General features: G+C 46.9%; 1 protein-coding gene across 1 annotated transcript; it reads left to right on the top strand.

Moving 5' to 3' along the window:
* The first annotated feature begins 1,285 nt into the window (after positions 1 to 1,285).
* Positions 1,286 to 13,971, top strand: LOC117432851 (tripartite motif-containing protein 16-like). The gene is made up of 6 exons (XM_059016605.1): positions 1,286 to 1,947; positions 4,416 to 4,511; positions 4,692 to 4,925; positions 5,080 to 5,239; positions 11,881 to 11,946; positions 13,050 to 13,971. The coding sequence occupies exons 1-6, from the start codon at positions 1,366 to 1,368 to the stop codon at positions 13,580 to 13,582; spliced, it is 1,671 nt and encodes a 556-aa protein (XP_058872588.1). The 5' UTR covers positions 1,286 to 1,365; the 3' UTR covers positions 13,583 to 13,971.
* Positions 13,972 to 16,150: the final 2,179 nt, after the last annotated feature.

Genomic DNA, 16,150 nt, shown 5'->3' with positions numbered 1-16,150 from the left:
GTGATTTTTGCTTAGATCTTTATTTGAAATGCTTACTAACTATTTCAGCAAGAATTGCCTCTGAAAACTCTTGTCCAGGCTGATTGTGTGGAAACGAGGTGGGGATGCATATTGGCGTTGCACTGGGCACTGAAGTCCACAGGGTAAGCATTGTGCACTGCAGCCCGTGCAACAGTCATACGCTTCCCCACAATCAGCCTCCAGGAGTCTTTTCAGAAGCAGTGTTTTGCTGGAATAGTTAGTAAGCATGGAGAATAAAATCTAATCAGAAACAGCCATAGAAAATCCTCATCAGGTAAGAAATGTAAAGAACAGGATGACGTTTAAACCTTTAACCTCAGTGTGGTCCCCATGAGTGTTCATTAATATCTATCTATCAGGAGAGTTTTCAAAATGACCAATTGTATCTGTTCATGAAAACACAGCAGCATGGCTGATTGAAATGAAATCTCTTTGAAATGTTTGATGAAGGGGGTCAGGAGGTGGGGGTCCTATTACCTGTAACACAGGAAGGAAGGAAGTGAACGGGGAGAGGAAACCAGTGTGGGGGCTGCAGGATCAATGGGCTTCACCTGAGTCAAAGAGAGTGGAAATAAAGAAGTGTGGAAAACAAAACGAGCAACAGCAAAACAAGAAGGGACTTGAGAGAAGGATGTTCTGCTGATGAGAGGGAAGACATTGGCTGAAATGAATAAAACAAATAGTGCACAGATTTGAAAAGTAGCTCCCTTGATTGTAAGCTTTGTTTGAGTGTCTGTTCTGTATAAAATGGTTTTAACTCATGAAATCAGCACTGTAATAAATGAGTATGTCAGTAACGTACACAACCTGTCTGATAACACCAGAACATGTCTAGTTCTCATAATATACAGCCTCCCCTGGACTGCAGGGACCACCCTTCACGTTCTCTTAGGGGGGTGAACAGTTCAGACTCTGTGCCTCAAGCTTTCTCTGAACTGGAGGGAAGAAAGCAGTTGGTGCTCAGAGACAAGTTTGTGGTTGAGGACTAATGGACTTTGAGATGTGGATTAATGCCCACGAAGATCGAACTCCACCAAACTCACTTCCCTTGTGAACTTCTGAGGATTCAGACCCACACAGAAGTGAAGGTCTAGTGCAGTCAAATACATACTGTAGCTATAGAAGGGTTACTGTGACAATGCCATTCTCAAACTCCAGTCCCACTCACAACTCTCTCCTCTCCGCCCCTCTCACACTGATTCAGCAGTCTCTGCTCAGCCTGCTTGTCTAAACCTGTCATCAGTCCCAAACCTCGCCTCTTAGAGCTTTACTCAATTCCAGGAAATCAGCAAAGTGAAGTTTCTGTTGTGAAATCGTCAGTCTCTCTGTCTCACTGCACCAAGAATGGCTTCAAAAGTATGGTCAGAGGATCTGTTCAGCTGTCCAGTGTGTCTGGAGATATTGAAGGACCCAGTCACTACAGCATGTGGACACAGTTACTGTATGGGGTGTATTAAGAACTGCTGGGATCAGACTGATCATACAGGTGTCTACAGCTGCCCCCAGTGCAGAAAGACCTTTACTCCAAGGCCTGATCTGGGCAGAAACACCATGCTGGCTGAACTTGTGGAGGAATTAAAGAAGACAGGACTCAATCGTCCTTCTGCTCAACGTTATGGTGGACCTGGAGATGTGCCGTGTGATTTCTGCACTGGGAGAAAGTTCAAAGCTGTGAAATCCTGTTTGACGTGCCTGGCCTCTTACTGTGAAACACACATCAAGCCACACAGTGAGGTTACTCCATTAAAGAGGCACAAGCTGATCAATGCAATTGGAAATCTGGAGCAGAAGCTTTGTGCTGAACACCAAAGATTATGTGAGGTCTTCTGTAGAACCGATCAGATATTTATTTGCTGGTTGTGTGCAGACAAGAAACACAAGAGCCATGATACAGTCTCAGCTGAGGCAGAAAGGACTGGGAAACAGGTAAGGGTTTGAACCATTTCCTTGTAGCTATCCTAGAAGATAAGAATTCCCAGGGATATTTAACATGTCTGTTTACTAGGTTATACAGTTTCACATTAGATCAGATTTTAATTGTATATTACGAGCTATTTAATGAGCCCTAGTTTTTTAATTGCTCTATCTAAACTATGATGTACTACAATGTATTTCAGGGTGTAACAGGGGTGTTGTTATGGGTGTGGCTATCGCTGATTGACAGGAGAGACACAGGAGGTTTTCTATGATATAAAAAACACAAAACATTTAAAACTAAACACTGCTCGAAAACAACTAGAAAATAAAAGTTGACCAAACAAGAAAGGAGGTCCCGCTCCAGGAACAGTCTCCCTGACACCTCCTCTCTAGACTTGGATGGGATTAAAATCCCCTAATCTTGTTCCCTATTCCTTCCAGTGCTAGCGATCCTGGTTAACTCACACAGTGATCCGAGATACATTTTTCCTCTTGTGTTTTTCTCACCCTGGTTAACACACGCAGTCGTGAGGATCCTACAGCAACATTCTCCTTCCCAGACAGTCTGTATCCCTGCTTGTAGAACCAAGAAACTGGCTTTTCAGACCCTTTTTAAAGGCATGTGGCCGGGGCTAAGAGATAATCAATTAATCAGTTAACACCTGGCCACATTCCACACCTGGATTTGAATATGCCTTGCCATATCTAGCACAAACTTGATCATCAAAAACATTTACAAATTACAATCAAACAAAAACACACTATTTACACGTGCAGGACCTCAGCCCTGCCTCACAGGGTAAGAAGGATTTGTTCAGCTGTTTTGTGGTGCATTGGAATTTGTAGTGTAAAATTAGCATGATTTATATTCCTAGTGTTTTTATATGTATCTTGTGACTTAATAAAATCATAGATCAGTTTCATTGTTTAAGATATTATAGTTTAATTAGTTAAACTTTTTAAAAATGACATTCCCAGAAAAGTCAATCACCTAATTTAAAAAAAGCAGAAAAGACCAAGATTAATATGATATACAATATACAAGATTAATATGATATGGAGTAGTGTTTAGGGCTCTGGACTCTTGACCGGAGGGTCGTGGGTTCAGTCCCAGATGGGGGACACTGCTGCTGTACCCTTGAGCAAAGTACTTACCTAGATTGCTCCAGTAAAAACCCAACTGTATAAATGGGGAATTGTATGTAAAAAATAAAGTGATATCTTGTAACAATTGTAAGTCACCCTGCATAAGGGCATCTGCTAAGATATAAATTAATAATATTAATAATATACAAGATTAATATGATATACAAAATACAATATTTACATGATATACAATATAAATCAGGCAGAAAAAATAGCTTAATTTGGTGCGTTAAAACACATTTTTACATTTTTAAAACAGATATGTTTAAGTTAGTTTAAAACGAAATGTAATAACCTATTTAGGATTTTGTTTGTTAAAATCTACAATTTCTTTTGCTCACCCTACTAGTCCCCTCTTTCCTTTGCTCTCTTCCACAGCGAAGTCCTTCTGCTCACGGGCTCATTCTTCTGGGGATTTTGTGTATTTAGGCATTTTTTACACTGATTTCATTGTTTTGTATCAGTGCTGTTTTATCTGTGTTTATCGATTAAAAACGGAAATCAGAAGCCCTAAATATCCATTAAAGAGAAAGCTGCTTCAGTTTCCTAGGTGCTTAAGAAAACAAACATGTAACACATGCTAGATCAGCCATCACTCACTGTTACTAGTATGAAACAGTACCATCTAGTGGACAGCTACTGTGGATCAAGTGTCCTTTTGTATTGCTGGCAGCTGTGCACTAGATGGTGCTGTATCTTACTACTATACACACATGTTGTCTGAAACTGCTGCCTTTGTCCAAGTTTAAACCACCTCCAAGGAAGGTTTAAATTTAATTCACCTATCACATTTAAACATGGATTAAAATGAGTGGTGCAATTTCATTATATTTAATCTTTTAAATGTTTAACCTTGGATTAATTTTAAACAAGGATTACATCTAAATCCTGGTTTAAAGTTTTGTGCAACATGATTCAAATATAATCCTTGATTTAATCTGGGTTAGTGGTTAATCCACGCTGGTGCATTCGACCCTTAGGGTATCTGTGTGCATAATGTGTGTATCGTTACACAGAGAATTGTGAGGGTCTGGAACCAACTCCCCAGTAATGTTGTTGAAGCTGACACCCTGGGATCCTTCAAGAAGCTGCTTGATGAGATTCTGGGATCAATAAGCTACTAACAACCAAACGAGCAAGATGGGCTGAATGGCCTCCTCTCGTTTGTAAACTTTCTTATGTTCTTATGTTCTTATGTTAATCTAACTTCATATAAAAGGGGAGAGAGGTGTGAAAACACAGCCTGCTCTGAAATAGTCTGTATTGAGTGTGAAAGGATATCACTCAATGCCCTGTCAGAAATGTCACTGTGTCACTGTGTTTCTACACAGAAGCAGCTGGGAGAGACACAGACAGAAATACGACAGAGAATCCAGGAGAGACTGAAAGAAACTGATGAGCTGAAACAGGCTGTGGAGACACTGAAAGTGGGTATTGACAAGAGGGGGGTATTATTATTATTATTATTATTATTATTATTATTATTATTATTATTATTAACATTAACAGATGGACTGGAACACATCTACAGAAGTTTACTGTCTATGCCTGATATGTTTTTGATATCAATTCTAACCATGTCTCCTCTACTGTGTTCTTTCACTCAGAGATCTGCATGCATAGAAATAAAGGAAAGTGAGAAGATCTTTACTGAGCTGATCCGATCCATTGAGAAGATCCACACTGAGGTTATTGAGCTGATTGGAGCTAACGAGAAGGCTGCAGTGAATCAGGCTGAAGGACGCATGAAGAAACTGGAGCAGGAGATTGCTGAGCTAAGGAGGAGAAACGCTGAGCTGAAACAGCTTTCAGAGACAGAGGATCACATCCATTTTCTACAGGTAACATCACTGCTTGTTAGAAAATCTCAAGTCCATAACTGGGACGGTTTCAGACAGACCTCTCCAATTGAATGAATCCTTGCTTTCCCACAGGAATGTTTTGGACCCCATTTTGTTTCACTGAAAACTCCTTTTCTCCACTTTCCTGTTGTAGAATTTCCAGTCTCTCTGTGCCCCTCCTGAAGCTGGAGACTTACCCAGCGTTACTGTCAATACAGACATCTCTTTTGGGGCTGTGAGGAAAGCTGTATCTGAACTTAAAGACCATATTGAGGACTTCTGCAAGGGGGAATTAGTCAAAATAACCACAACAGGTTGGTGTGAAATAGATTCCTTTGGTAGAGATTTCTCAAATAGACCATGGCTTGAGGAGGGACAGGACCTGCAAGACATTAATAAAGACCTCTTGCAGATTGTTGACTATATGAATATTGGAGGAGGGAGGCAGCAGGGAAGAATGAGCAGAGAGGAGGGATTTTTACACCCTGAAATGCCGTGAATAAGCCTTGTTTCTTTTCAGATTGCTGTTTGGAGTCTTGTGTGTGTTGTGTATTAATCCACATGTTTCAATTCTATTTCTCTCTCTTTTTTCTGGCCAGTGAATAAAGTTGCAGTTTACAGTCTGCATGCTCCAGAGCAAAGGAACAGAGCTGAGTTTTTAAAATGTAAGTCTGTTTTCACTGAAACATTTGATTGAAAGATGTGTCACTCCATTGTGAGAAGAGCCAACACTACAGAACAGGGAGGGGTGGAGCTTGAGGGCAGCAATTATTATTATTTATTAGTAATTGTGAAGCCATTAATCTACACTCCTCTCCATCAAGTATTGGTTCAGATGAATACATGCAGGGAGGAGGGAGCAGGGAGGAGGGAGCATGGAGAAGATATCAGGGAGCAGGGAAAATGGAGGAAGGAGGAGGGAGCACTGTGGAGGGAGCAGGGAGGAGGGAGAAAAGAAGATTGAGGCGGGAGCATAGAGGGAGAAGGGAGGAGGGAGCAGTAAGGGTGCATGGATGAGGAAGCAGGGAGGAGGGAGCATAGAGGGAGGAGGGCACAGGGAGGAGGGAGCAGGGAAAAAGGAGGAGGGAGGATGCAGCAGGGAGCATGCAGGAGAGATGAGGGAGCAGGTGAATTGTGTGAATTGTGACAGGAGTTAAATTAGGTGCGATCTTTCATTTTCCATTTTAAACGTGATTCAGATGCGTTTGTCTAGACTGATGTGAACTGGAGGAACGCTAATCAAAGTTTATCAGCGTTTATATTTATATAATGTAAACTAGATAACTCTGCTATTCAGAAGAAGCTTCTTTTTTTACATGGGATATAAACAGAAAAACTGTGTCATGCAAGATATAGCAAAGTTATATTTAGAAAAACCACAATGTGAAACAACACAGAGCACAGAAATGACACATTTTTGCATTGTCGTTGAGACACTAATGACTCAATAATCATCAATTGAATTTGTAAAAGGGGGGAGAAAAGGACACACACACACACTGCCTATCACACACACACACACACACACACACCCTGCCTATCACACACACACACACACACACACACACACACACACACACGCTGCCCCATGCAGTATTTTTATAATCTCAGGTGAGCATTTTTTTCCCTTACTCTGCTTAGTTTATGTCAGTGAGTTTTTAAACAGAGAGTGAACTCCATAAAGAATTGTATTTAAAATAGCAACAACTTTGATAACGTGCACACAGTTTAAAATAAGGTTTGCATTGTGTGAGACAGTACAGAGAAAACCGCAATTGCTGTGGTCTGTACTAGGAGTGATACGCGACTGCAACCAAAGAGAACACTTTGAACTTGTAACTTAAAAACAGCCCGTTCCCTTTCAAGCACGAAATGGGTATCAACCCCTTTAATAAATAAACAAATAAAAATACATTTAAAAAAAGAAACTCTTCTGATAATAAGCTGACGTTTCCTGTAGTTTTTCAGGTGTCGTGGAGCTGAATTCTTCTTCTCTGCAGAGTGACATTCCTGTTTTGTTTTTGTTTTGTTTTTTTGTCGTCAGGGTTTCCGTGGCAATTGTTAGGGAGCGTGTTAAAATGACGCGCTTTCACATTTCTATTTTTCCATTTCTGTGTTCACCGGTTTGTTCTGAGGGTGGTTGTGTTTGCTCACATTTCTGTGAACCCTTTTTGTGTGAAGTGGATTCCCTTCAGTCCGAATCAGAGTGTATTTCAAAGCCCGTTGGTGTGGGTCCGGGTGATTTTTCGGGTGTCCGGTTTCTCCATGTTCGCGGTGACTCCCTCATGGAAATGCAGCTCTGTCCTCAGATGGGATGCGGAGCGGCTGTTGCCGAGGTGGTTCCGATGTTGGAAACGCGGGTTTCTCTTGGATTGATCAGGGAGGGCTGGACGGGTTTCTTTATCAAGCGCTCCCGAGAGGATTGTGGGATGTGCTGCTGTTTAATATAACGTTATAACTACATTAATAACATACGCGTACAGACACCTTACAGTACGCTGCTGAAGAATAAGAATCACACGAAGCTGAATAATGTATAAAGAGATATTAAAAATAAAACATGTCTATATATGTTCGTTGCTGTGAGGGCAGATTCACATCCCAGCGCTTTGGTATCTCTGGGTTTGAAACGGCGCTCCATAAGTGTAACACCTATTAATAATAATAATAATAATAATAATAATAATAATAATAATAATAATAATAAGTTTTATTTATCAGAAATATAAAAACATATTATTTCTATTGTGTGTGTGTAAACATTATTTTTTAAACTATAATAACGTTCCACTGCGGCTCTCAGTGATGACGTTTTACGATTGCTTCAGCTCACATTCAGCAGGTTCCTCAGGCTGTGTGACTGACATATAATGTGACCAATGAAAACGCAGAAAGGGTGGAAACGGTTGTATTATTGGCAGATCGCCCCAAAACAGCAAAAAAAACGTCTGATTACTTGTGGAGAAGGGAGGAGAGAGCAGGGAGGATGGAGGAGAGAGCAGGCAGGATGGAGGAGGGAGCAGGGAGGAAGGAGGAGGGAGCAGGGAGGAAGGAGGAGGGAGCAGGGAGGATGGAGGAGGTAGCAGGGAGGAAGGAGCAGGGAGGATAGAGGAGGGAGGAGGGAGCAGGTAGGATGGAGGAGGGAGCAGGGAGGGAGGATAGAGAAGGGAGGAGGGAGCAGGGAGGAAGGAGCAGGGAGGATAGAGGAGGGAGGAGGGAGCAGGCAGGAGGGAGCAGACAGGATGGAGGAGGGAGCAGGCAGGATGGAGGAGGGAGCAGACAGGATGGAGGAGGGAGCAGGGAGGAAGGAGAAGGGAGCATAGAGGAGGGAGGAGGGAGCAGGGAGGAGGGAGCAGGGAGAATGGAGGGGGGAGCAGGGAGGATGGAGGGGGGAGCAGAATGGAGGAGGGAGCAGGGAGGAGGGAGCAGGGAGGAGGGGACAGGGAGGAGGGATCAGGGAAGAAAGAGGAGGGAGCAGGGAGGATGCAGGTGGGAGGAGGGCGGATGCAGGTGGGAGCAGGGAGCAGGTAGCATGGAGGAGGGAGCAGGGAATAGGGAGCAGGGAGGATGCAGGTGGGAGCAGGGTGGAGGGGGGAGGGTGGAGGGAGCAGGCAGGAGGGAGCAGGGAGAATGGAGGGGGAGCAGGGAGGATGGAGGATAGAGCAGGGAGGATGGAGGAGGGAGCAGGGAGGGGGAGCAGAATGGAGGAGGGAGCAGGGAGGATGGAGGAGGGAGCAGGGAGGAAGGAGCAGGGAGGATAGAGGAGGGAGGAGGGAACAGGGAGGAGGCAGGAGGGAGCAGGCAGGAGGGAGCAGGGAGAATGGAGGGGGAGCAGAATGGAGGAGGGAGGAGGGAGCAGGGAGGAGGGAGCAGGGAGGATAGAGGAGGGAGCAGGGAGGATGCAGGTGGGAGGAGGGCGGATGCAGGTGGGAGCAGAGAGCAGGCAGCATGGAGGAGCGAGCAGGGAGGATGCAGGTGGGAGCAGGGTGGAGGGGGGAGGGTGGAGGGAGCAGGCAGGAGGGAGCAGGGGGAATGGAGGGGGGAGCAGAATGGAGGAGGGAGCAGGGAGGAGGGAGGAGGGAGCAGGGAGGATGGAGGAGGGAGCAGGGAGGAAGGAGCAGGGAGGATAGAGGAGGGAGGAGGGAACAGGGAGGAGGCAGGAGGGAGCAGGCAGGAGGGAGCAGGGAGAATGGAGGGGGAGCAGAATGGAGGATGGAGGAGGGAGCAGGGAGGAAGGAGCAGGGAGGATAGAGGAGGGAGGAGGGAACAGGGAGGAGGCAGGAGGGAGCAGGGAGAATGGAGGGGGGAGCAGAATGGAGGAGGGAGGAGGGAGCAGGGAGGAGGGAGCAGGGAGGATAGAGGAGGGAGCAGGGAGGATGCAGGTGGGAGGAGGGCAGATGCAGGTGGGAGGAGGGAGCAGGCAGCATGGAGGAGGGAGCAGGGAGGATGCAGGTGGGAGCAGGGTGAAGGGGGGAGGGTGGAGGGAGCAGGCAGGAGGGAGGAGGGAGAATGGAGGGGGGAGCAGAATGGAGGAGGGAGCAGGGAGGAGGGAGGATGGAACAGGGAGGAGGGAGCAGGGAGGATGGAGGAGGGAGCAGGGAGGATGGAGGAGGGAGCAGGGAGGATGCAGGTGGGAGGAGGGCGGATGCAGGTGGGAGCAGGGAGCAGGTAGCATGGAGGAGGGAGCAGGGAATAGGGAGCAGGGAGGATGCAGCTGGGAGCAGGGGGAGGGGGGAGGGTGGAGGGAGGATGGAGGAGGGAGCAGGGAGGATGCAGGTGGGAGGAGGGCGGATGCAGGTGGGAGCAGGGAGCAGGTAGCATGGAGGAGGGAGCAGGCAGGAGGGAGCAGGGAGAATGGAGGGGGGAGCAGGGAGGATGGAGGATAGAGCAGGGAGGATGGAGGAGGGAGCAGGGAGGGGGAGCAGAATGGAGGAGGGAGCAGGGAGGATGGAGGAGGGAGCAGGGAGGATGGAGGAGGGAGCAGGGAGGAAGGAGCAGGGAGGATAGAGGAGGGAGGAGGGAACAGGGAGGAGGCAGGAGGGAGCAGGCAGGAGGGAGCAGGGAGAATGGAGGGGGGAGCAGAAAGGAGGAGGGAGCAGGGAGGATAGAGGAGGGAGGAGGGAACAGGGAGAAGGCAGGAGGGAGCAGGCAGGAGGGAGCAGGGAGAATGGAGGGGGAGCAGAATGGAGGAGGGAGCAGGGAGGATGCAGGTGGGAGGAGGGCGGATGCAGGTGGGAGGAGGGAGCAGGCAGCATGGAGGAGGGAGCAGGGAGGATGCAGGTGGGAGCAGGGTGAAGGGGGGAGGGTGGAGGGAGCAGGGAGGAGGGAGCAGGGAGAATGGAGGGGGGAGCAGAATGGAGGAGGGAGCAGGGAGGAGGGAGGATGGAACAGGGAGGAGGGAGCAGGGAGGATGGAGGAGGGAGCAGGGAGGATGCAGGTGGGAGGAGGGCGGATGCAGGTGGGAGCAGGGAGCAGGTAGCATGGAGGAGGGAGCAGGGAATAGGGAGCAGGGAGGATGCAGCTGGGAGCAGGGGGAGGGGGGAGGGTGGAGGGAGCAGGCAGGAGGGAGCAGGGAGAATGGAGGGGGGAGCAGGGAGGATGGAGGATAGAGCAGGGAGGATGGAGGAGGGAGCAGGGAGGGGGAGCAGAATGGAGGAGGGAGCAGGGAGGATGGAGGAGGGAACAGGGAGGATGGAGGAGGGAGCAGGGAGGAAGGAGCAGGGAGGATAGAGGAGGGAGGAGGGAACAGGGAGGAGGCAGGAGGGAGCAGGCAGGAGGGAGCAGGGAGAATGGAGGGGGGAGTAGAAAGGAGGAGGGAGCAGGGAGGATAGAGGAGGGAGGAGGGAACAGGGAGGAGGCAGGAGGGAGCAGGCAGGAGGGAGCAGGGAGAATGGAGGGGGAGCAGAATGGAGGAGGGAGGAGGGAGCAGGGAGGAGGGAGCAGGGAGGATAGAGGAGGGAGCAGGGAGGATGCAGGTGGGAGGAGGGTGGATGCAGGTGGGAGCAGGGTGGAGGGGGGAGGGTGGAGGGAGCAGGCAGGAGGGAGCAGGGAGAATGGAGGGGGGAGCAGAATGGAGGAGGGAGCAGGGAGGAGGGGGGAGGGTGGAGGGAGCAGGCAGGAGGGAGCAGGGAGAATGGAGGGGGGAGCAGGGAGGATGGAGGATAGAGCAGGGAGGATGGAGGAGGGAGCAGGGAGGGGGAGCAGAATGGAGGAGGGAGCAGGGAGGATGGAGGAGGGAGCAGGGAGGATGGAGGAGGGAGGATAGAGGAGGGAGGAGGGAACAGGGAGGAGGCAAGAGGGAGCAGGGAGAATGGAGGGGGAGCAGAATGGAGGATGGAGGAGGGAGCAGGGAGGAAGGAGCAGGGAGGATAGAGGAGGGAGGAGGGAACAGGGAGGATGCAGGTGGGAGGAGGGCGGATGCAGGTGGGAGGAGGGAGCAGGCAGCATGGAGGAGGGAGCAGGGAGGATGCAGGTGGGAGCAGGGTGAAGGGGGGAGGGTGGAGGGAGCAGGCAGGAGGGAGCAAGGAGAATGGACGGGGGAGCAGAATGGAGGAGGGAGCAGGGAGGAGGGAGGATGGAACAGGGAGGAGGGAGCAGGGAGGATGGAGGAGGGAGCAGGGAGGATGGAGGAGGGAGCAGGGAGGATGCAGGTGGGAGGAGGGAGGATGCAGGTAGCATGGAGGAGGGAGCAGGGAGGATGCAGGGTGGAGGAGGGAGGGTGGTGGGAGCAGGGTGAGTGGAGTAGGGAGAAGGGAGCAGGGAGGATGCTTGTGGGAGGAGGCAGGAGGGTGGAGGGAGCATTCAAGAGGGAGAAGGAAGCATAGAGGAAGGAGCAGGGAGGATGGAGGAGGGAACAGGGACTGATGAAGCAGGGAAGAGGGAGTGATTTGAGGATGGCGCAGACAGTGACTGTTGTGTGTTTCAATTCTATTTCTCTCTCTTTTTTTCTACCCAGTGAATGAAGTTGCAGTTTACAGTCTGCAGGCTCCAGAGCCAAGGAACAGAGCTGAGTTTTTAAAATGTAAGTCTGTTTTCACTGAAACATTTGATTGAAAGATGTGTCACTCCATTGTGAGAAGAGCTAACACTGCAGAACAGGGAGGGGTGGAGCTTGAGGGCAGCAATTATTATTATTTATTAGTAATTGTGAAGCCATTAATCTACACTCCTCTCCAACAAGTATTGGTTCAGATGAATACATGCAGAATGACTGGGGGAGGGGCATTTGTTGCCTGTTTTTCCACTCAGACCTTTCTCTCCCTAAATATCTTGGTATCCCTGAATAGATAATCATCCCATCTTTTAATACATGTACAATGCATGTGAAACCAGTTGTGGGGGAAAATGAACAGCTATCCCTCCCAGTCATCCTGTGCTGGTAGTAAATGTATATTGCAGTATCACTGCACTTGTGGGATGGATTGCTCATTAAAATATTAGACAGATATTTGAAGAGTGGATGATATTCTATTGAAGATATTTAGTAAGCAAGGGGTCTGAGTGGGTAAAATGGCAACACATACCCTGTAGGAACATTAAGTGAACTGTAATTGTATGCAGAGCTGCATTTGATTGGTTCCAATTGAAGAAGTTTGATAAGATTGAGGAATTATAATGAACAAAACAATCAAACAGCAAGAGGGTTTAAAGGGTTCATAAGGTCCTTTGTATTTTATTGTGTTGCATGTTCCCATGTGTTGCTACAACTGTTTACGTGAGGTGTGTGGATTGTTTTAATTATTTTTATTTTTTTTAACATTTTGACCACTTTTTTATACTTATAGATAGCTTCACATGTAATTGCATGGGCCTCTCAGAACTACATTTCCCATCATCCTCCTGCTCACATATGTGATTGAGATGGAATTACCAGTGAGCAGGAGGATGATGGGAAATGTAGTTCTGAGAGGTCCATGCCGGTCCGCGGGAAGCCATCTTGAGGCAGAAAATGCAATTTAAAAGTTTAAAAAAGTGGTCAAAATGTATTAAAAAAAATAATTAAAACAATACACACACCTTCCATAAACAGGATGTGAGGATGCAGCAGACAATGACTGTTGATTTTCTCAGTGATTTGACTTTTCTAACCGTCTCTCCTCTACCCGTCCTCTTCTCTTCAATCAGATTCCTGTCAGCTCACACTGGACCCCAACACAGCGCATAGAAACCTCTGTCTGTCTGAAGGGAACAGAAAGGTGACATGGAGGAGAGAGACACAGCAATATCCTGATCACTCAGAGAGATTTGATCGCTATACCCAAGTGCTTTGCAGAGAGGGTTTGTCTGGGACTCGCTGTTACTGGGAGATTGAGTGCAGTGGGGGATGGGCTTCTATAGGAGTCACATATAAAGGAATCAGCAGGAAAGGAGGGGATCGTTCCTGTGGCCTTGGATACAATGACAAGTCCTGGAGTGTGTACTGCTCTGATTCCAGTTACACTGCCCGGCACAATAACAATGAAACTACAATAACTGCCCCCTGCTCCCCCAGAATAGGAGTGTATCTGGACTTTAATGCCGGCACGCTGTCCTTTTATGGCGTCTCTGACACAATGACCCTCCTGCACAGATTCCAAACCACATTCACTGAGCCGCTCTATCCTGGGTTTGGGCTTCATTGGTATGATTCCCCTGTAACAATCTGCCAGCTGAACTAGACTGTTTTGTGTTGTAAGAAACCCTTTGTATTGAACTCCCTGTCTGTCCTCTCCACTCCTCGGGTGAAGGGAATGTTCAATCTGACACAACTTTGGATGAAAGTTAGGGGGTAAAACGGCGCCACCTGCAGAACGAAACAAGGTGAATTATTTGTATTTAGCAACAAAAGGATTTCATACGAAATAATTGTATTTAATTAATTTTTTTAAGAATTGTTATGTTTTATATATATTTTAGAAAATGGCATCCAATAGTCAGTGCTGTAACAGTTTTAAAAAAAGTGAACTTAAGTTTGCTTTATTGTGTGTGTGTTTTTGTTTTTTGATTTCCATAAAATGTTTAATATTTCAGATTTTAGTAATGTGATTTAATAAAAAAAATTAACGTGATAGACTGACTTTTTCTCATTTCTTAATACTCATTAACATGGTTTTTCAAATGAGAATGAGCAAGAAAGAGGTGAATGAGAGAGAAAGAGGTCTGGTAAAGCATAGGGAAGCATTGTAAAGCACAGAGAGGTCTGGTAAAGCATAGAGAAGCATTGTAAAGCACAGGGAGGTCTGGTAAAGCATAGGGAAGCATTGTAAAGCACAGAGAGGTCTGGTAAAGCATAGAGAAGCATTGTAAAGCACAGAGAGGCCTGGTAAAGCATAGGGAAGCATTGTAAAGCACAGAGAGGTCTGGTAAAGCATAGGGAAGCATTGTAAAGCACAGAGAGGTCTGGTAAAGCATAGGGAAGCATTGTAAAGCACAGAGAGGTCTGGTAAAGTATAGGGAAGCATTGTAAAGCACAGGGAGGTCTGGTAAAGCATAGGGAAGCATTGTAAAGCACAGAGAGGTCTGGTAAAGCATAGGGAAGCATTGTAAAGCACAGAGAGGTCTGGTAAAGCATAGGGAAGCATTGTAAAGCACAGAGAGGTGTGGTAAAGCATAGGGAAGCATTGTAAAGCACAGAGAGGTCTGGTAAAGCATAGGGAAGCATTGTAAAGCACAGAAAGGTCTGGTAAAGCATAGGGAAGCATTGCAAAGCACAGAGAGGTCTGGTAAAGCACAGGGAAGCATTGTAAAGCACAGAAAGGTCTGGTAAAGCATAGGGAAGCATTGCAAAGCACAGAGAGGTCTGGTAAAGCATAGGGAAGCATTGCAAAGCACAGAGAGGTCTGGTAAAGCACAGGGAAGCATTGTAAAGCACAGAGAGGTCTGGTAAAGCATAGGGAAGCATTGTAAAGCACAGAGAGGTGTGGTAAAGCATAGGGAAGCATTGTAAAGCACAGAGAGGTCTGGTAAAGCATAGGGAAGCATTGTAAAGCACAGAAAGGTCTGGTAAAGCATAGGGAAGCATTGCAAAGCACAGAGAGGTCTGGTAAAGCACAGGGAAGCATTGTAAAGCACAGAGAGGTGTGGTAAAGCACAGGGAAGCATTGTAAATCACAGAGAGGTCTGGTAAAGCATAGGGAAGCATTGTAAAGCACAGAAAGGTCTGGTAAAGCATAGGGAAGCATTGCAAAGCACAGAGAGGTCTGGTAAAGCACAGGGAAGCATTGTAAAGCACAGAGAGGTGTGGTAAAGCACAGGGAAGCATTGTAAATCACAGAGAGGTCTGGTAAAGCATAGGGAAGCATTGTAAAGCACAGAGAGGTCTGGACTCTAACCCTGGGCTTGAGACTCAGCTCAGTGATTTGGATTCCTGAACAGCTTCTTAGTAAAGGTATTATTCAGCATGCCGCCGCACCGTGAACTAATAAGAAAAGACTTTCAGTACCTGGCAGGCTCTTGTGACATATCAGGAGGGTCATTCTCTTTACTCCTTCTTCTTCTCCTTGGAGTCGGGTCCATGCCTCTCTCTACTGAATCACTCATTCCTCAGTTAGCTGGGTTTCTCCTCTGCAACAGAATTGAAACAAGTCCGTTGTTAAAGAGTACAGCGCTTCAAATGTCATTTTTCTTTCTCTTTCTTTAGAGCGGCACCTTATCTTTTCATGCTGTTTGAAATCATCCCGACCGCTTCTTGTTATCACAGTTACTCAAATGCTGGGTTCGTTTTTGGAAACGTCTGTGTTGCTAATTGAGTGCCATGGGAGCATTGTATTTTAAACAATTTTGTATCAATTAAGATTATTTTTCATTTTGAATTATTCATTTTGAACTTTAAATATACAGGTTAATACTAACTGTTACAACAGCACCTAATAGGAAAAACAAAAACGATGATCTTTTTGTATGTTTTGTCCAGTTGTTCTGCTTGGATTTTGGTGTCTGACCAAATTTATATTCGAGCTTGAGTTTCTCGCACTGTTCATGTCGTTAGGGTTACCCGATTTGCCCTGAAAAACTAAATAAGACGTTCTTTTTCTCCTAGTCACTGACGCAGTACCAAAATAACAGTATTGTGCAGTAGAGAAACAAGGACCAGGGGTCACAAATGGAGATTAGATAAAGGGGCATTCAGAACAGAAAATAGGAGGCACTTTTTTACACAGAGAATTGTGAGGGTCTGGAACCAACTCCCCAGTAATGATGTTGAAGCTGACACCCTGGGATCCTTCAAGAAGCTGCTTGATGAGATT

Source organism: Acipenser ruthenus, chromosome 53 (assembly GCF_902713425.1).
Source record: "Acipenser ruthenus chromosome 53, fAciRut3.2 maternal haplotype, whole genome shotgun sequence".
In the NCBI taxonomy this organism is placed as follows: Eukaryota; Metazoa; Chordata; class Actinopteri; order Acipenseriformes; family Acipenseridae; genus Acipenser; species Acipenser ruthenus.
The sequence above is the reverse complement of the archived record's forward strand: the minus strand, read 5'-3'. Positions and strand labels throughout refer to the sequence as shown.

Coding starts and splice junctions, on each gene's coding strand:
- LOC117432851 (XM_059016605.1), top strand. CDS start 1,366: ATGGCTTCAAAAGTATGGTCAGAGGATCTGTTCAGCTGTCCAGTGTGT. Junction 4,512..4,691: donor AGGCTGTGGAGACACTGAAA/GTGGGTATTGAC, acceptor TCTTTCACTCAG/AGATCTGCATGCATAGAAAT. Junction 5,240..11,880: donor AGTCAAAATAACCACAACAG/GTTGGTGTGAAA, acceptor TTTTCTACCCAG/TGAATGAAGTTGCAGTTTAC.